This window comes from Pteropus vampyrus, unplaced genomic scaffold (assembly GCF_000151845.1).
Source record: "Pteropus vampyrus isolate Shadow unplaced genomic scaffold, Pvam_2.0 Scaffold9, whole genome shotgun sequence".
NCBI classification, from domain to species: domain Eukaryota; kingdom Metazoa; phylum Chordata; class Mammalia; order Chiroptera; family Pteropodidae; genus Pteropus; species Pteropus vampyrus.
The window spans coordinates 4,068,942-4,072,561 of record NW_011888790.1 but is presented as its reverse complement, the minus strand read 5'-3'; the positions used below and the strand labels follow the sequence as shown (position 1 = coordinate 4,072,561).

General features: G+C 35.7%; 1 protein-coding gene and 1 pseudogene across 1 annotated transcript in view; one reads left to right on the top strand and one right to left on the bottom strand.

Annotated features, from left to right (window-relative positions):
* Positions 1–212: 212 nt before the first annotated feature.
* On the bottom strand, positions 213–331 carry LOC111730215 (annotated as a pseudogene).
* Positions 332–2,613: 2,282 nt separating this feature from the next.
* The window catches only part of IL26 (interleukin 26), an 18,056-nt gene continuing 17,049 nt past the window's right edge, over positions 2,614–3,620 (top strand). Inside the window, exons 1-3 of the mRNA XM_011373858.1 lie at positions 2,614–2,821; positions 2,907–2,963; positions 3,142–3,276. Of these exons, the coding sequence (XP_011372160.1) occupies positions 2,651–2,821; positions 2,907–2,963; positions 3,142–3,276 (363 nt within the window). The 5' untranslated portion in view covers positions 2,614–2,650. The remainder of the gene's footprint in view (positions 2,822–2,906; positions 2,964–3,141; positions 3,277–3,620) is intronic.

Below are 3,620 nucleotides of genomic sequence, written 5' to 3'. Positions count from 1 at the left end.
CAGAGTGGAACCAAAGTCCGACTAATAGCCTAAAAGGCTCTGTGCGATATGAATCCATGTTTCCTCTGTGACGTCACATTCTCCCTACCCTGCTCACTTGATCTGGTCCAGTTACACAGGCTTCCTAGCTATATTAAACATGCTAGCATGCTCTTTCCCTAAGGTCTTTGCACTGAATGTTTCTTTTATTTTCTTTCTTTCTTTTTTTTAAACACCTACAGCACCTAGTCTTTCTAGGTGGTCTCCCATCCAAGCACTAACCAGGCCCGACCCTGCTTCGCTTCCAAGATCAGATGGGATTGGGCGTGTTCAGGGTGGCACGGCCATAGACTGAGTGAGTGTTTTTTTTTTTGACTGAACATAATTCCCATAGCTTACTCCCTTCTCCCTTACTTCACTCTAGCCAGTGCTTAAATGTTATGTTTTCGCTGAGGCCTTCTGTGATCATACTATGTACGATCATCTCTGTCCACATCTCAGTGTCAACATCCCTCTTATTTTTTATCTATATTTTCCCCAAAGCATCTATTATTTTCTAACTACATGTAACTTACTCATAATTTACATATTCTATCTATTGTCTGTCTCTCCTTCCACTACCACTAGAATGTTTTGTCAAATCAATATCTTTTTTATTGATCCATCCCAAGGCCCAATAAGCATTCAATAAGTATTTGGTGAATGAATGAATTAATGATGAAGGGTGAAAACATGTAGAGTACGAGTCACCTAACACAGGCCTTGGAACATAGGCTAAGAGTCAGTGAATTTTCTTGCATTTTTCCTCCTCATGCTGCTCCATGTATCCAGCTTCTATATCTCTTTTCTTTCCCATCCAAAACATTTACAGCACTCTTCGTTTCTTCTCTAACCTGTTTTCATCCATCCCTCTGATGATACAAGCTTGAGAATAACAGGTTTCCTGGGTTGAATTGTATAGAGGAATTACCTTTTCTGGAGGGACACAACCAAGGTACTGTATTGAAGATATTTATCTATCTAGAACTGTTTCTCATTTATATCTCCTGGATATATCCTAGAAAAAAACATATTGGATTTCAGTGTTGGTTTTTTTGTTTGCTTGTTTTTTTAGGATGACTGGATTAAAATAGATCCATCTATTTCTTATTTATAGCTGTATTGATTTAGGACTTATGACCCGAAGGAATTCAATCATGAGGTAATCGAATATTGTATTTCAATAAGTTTAAGATGCCATATGTTGAAAGCTGTACCATTGTTTTATTTACCGCTAAGAAAGGAAAAAAAAAATGTTGTTAATTTAACTATGATACAATGTTTTCTTAACATTTAGCACTTGGTTGTTGCTTTGCAAGGAACTGTAATTTTGGTTGTTTCTCCATAGACAAATATTTGCTTCTCTAATATCAGATTTGTATCCCACTGCTGTTTTGTGCCTTTCTGTGAACACATTAACTTTTGTATCAATGCTGAATCATAGCGTGATCTTTCTGAAGATATTTGAACAGCAATTAAACTCAACATTGGAACTTCCTTTTGGAATTGTTGTAACTTGTCGTGTTTTTAGTATCCTTTATATTGATCATTATTTATCCTTTGAGGTCAGATTTGACTTTTTAAAGGACCCTAATGAGGCAGGTCTGTTGACTAAGGTCTGGGATGACTATGATCAATTGAGTGACATAGTTTCCAGTCATAGCCTTCATAGCCCTCTCGTACCCAGCACTAGTTTTTGTATTTGCAGATCTTTGATAAGAATTTGTTGATGGAATAAATTGGAAAAAAAAAAAAAGCAGTTATAGTAACATCTCATGATGTGGAAAAGAAAGTATTCAACTAATATTGGATGTGCTTTTTAGATGAGGCACCATGGTAGGTGCTGAGGATTCAAAGATAAAAAGATAGGATCTCTTTCCTCAAGGAATTCATATTCTATTGGAAGTCTAGAGTTAGAGGAAAAGTCTGTGTCATCAACTTGGCTAGAAATGCTAAAGAACCTACTGAATTGTGAGTCCTAATTTCATGTCTAGTTTCAAACAAATCTTAAATATACTAGGGGAGTTACAGTTTCTGAGCTGGAAAAGTTCTTGAGAAAAGTTGGAAAACTTCTCTCTTGGGTCTTGATGCTGGCTGATAACAATGGCCAGGTGAAAGATTTGGCCAGAGATATATAAAAATCTATTTGAGGTCATAAGCAGATTTCCCAGGGCTGCCCATTCTATGATTTGATTACATTTTTCTAGAATACTTGTTAGAAAAAGAGATTTTTTTTTTCCATATGGGAATTTAAAAACATTCACACAGCCGCCTGGAGATCAGGCTCTTTCATTGGCCTGGCATGACTTTTAAAACAATGAAATCTGTTGTAATATGCAACTGAAGTTCTATTTTTTTTTTTTTTTTAAACGAGGCCCCAACCTTATCAGTAAATTTGAGCTTTTACTTAACTTCACAGATGGTGTGGTCAATGATTTTCGACTATAAAGCAAGAAAAAAAAAATAGAGCAGCAAAGTGATCTTCTATATAAACTGTAAGTTATCTTTCACAGCATCTCATTGAAGAGGCAGCCTTGAGGGCTTAAATAAATAGGTTATCCTCTCATCTAACCAACATAAGTAACTTTCTGGCTGCTGTGAGTGACACAGGCCCAGAGTGAAGTGGAAGGAGATGTGGGTGAATTGCATTTTGAAGTCTGGATTGCTGCTCGTCACTCTGTCTCTTGCTATTGCTAGGCACAAGCAATCTTCCGTCGCTAAAAGTTGTTACCCAAGGGGAACACTGTCCCAAGCTGTTGATATACTCTATGTCAAGGCAGCATGGCTCAAAGCAACAATTCCAGTAAGTATTAGACTCTGCTTAGAATGATGACCTAAAGGGTATTTGTAATTCTGGATAAAACTTATTTCTCTTTGTTTTATTGTAGGAAGATCGCATAAAAAATATACGATTATTAAAAAAGAAAACAAAAAAGCTATTCATGGTAAGCCAGAGGGTCTTTTTTATTTTCATGTTTCTACTTGTTTGATGCTTTTTTCCTTGCATTTAATTTTTTTTTTTTTTCCCAGATGATCATTAGGTATTAACCAGGGGGAATATTTCAGCGGCATTTTACAAAAACTATGGTTTACCTTATGCAACTTCTTATATCTTTTTTATAGAAAAACTGCAGGTTCCAAGAACAGCTTCTGTCTTTCTTCATGGAAGATGTTTTTGGTCAACTCCAATTACAAGTTTGCAAGGAAATACACTTTGTGGAAGAATTTCATAGCCTTAAGCAGAAATTGAGGCGCTGTGTAAGTATGCACAGCAAATATTGTGAGTTTCGTCCTAGAAACGTACCTAGAAAACAGCATGTATAACACTGTCTCCACAACAAAGGGTGAGTAAAAGGGGCTTTTTAATTGTTAGTTTGTAGTTCAAGTTCATCACCAGGAAAACAGCATCAAATAACCACGCATAACTCAAAATACCACTATTTGTTATTTAAAGAATAGCTTATAAAACATATTAAAGAGAGCTAAAATAACATAAAATGCATCTCAAATAGTTGTTTAATTTTTATCATTCCCTCTTTATGATTCTAAGTACTTCATTCATTCAATATTTCTTAAGTACCAACTGTGTGCCAAACACTATT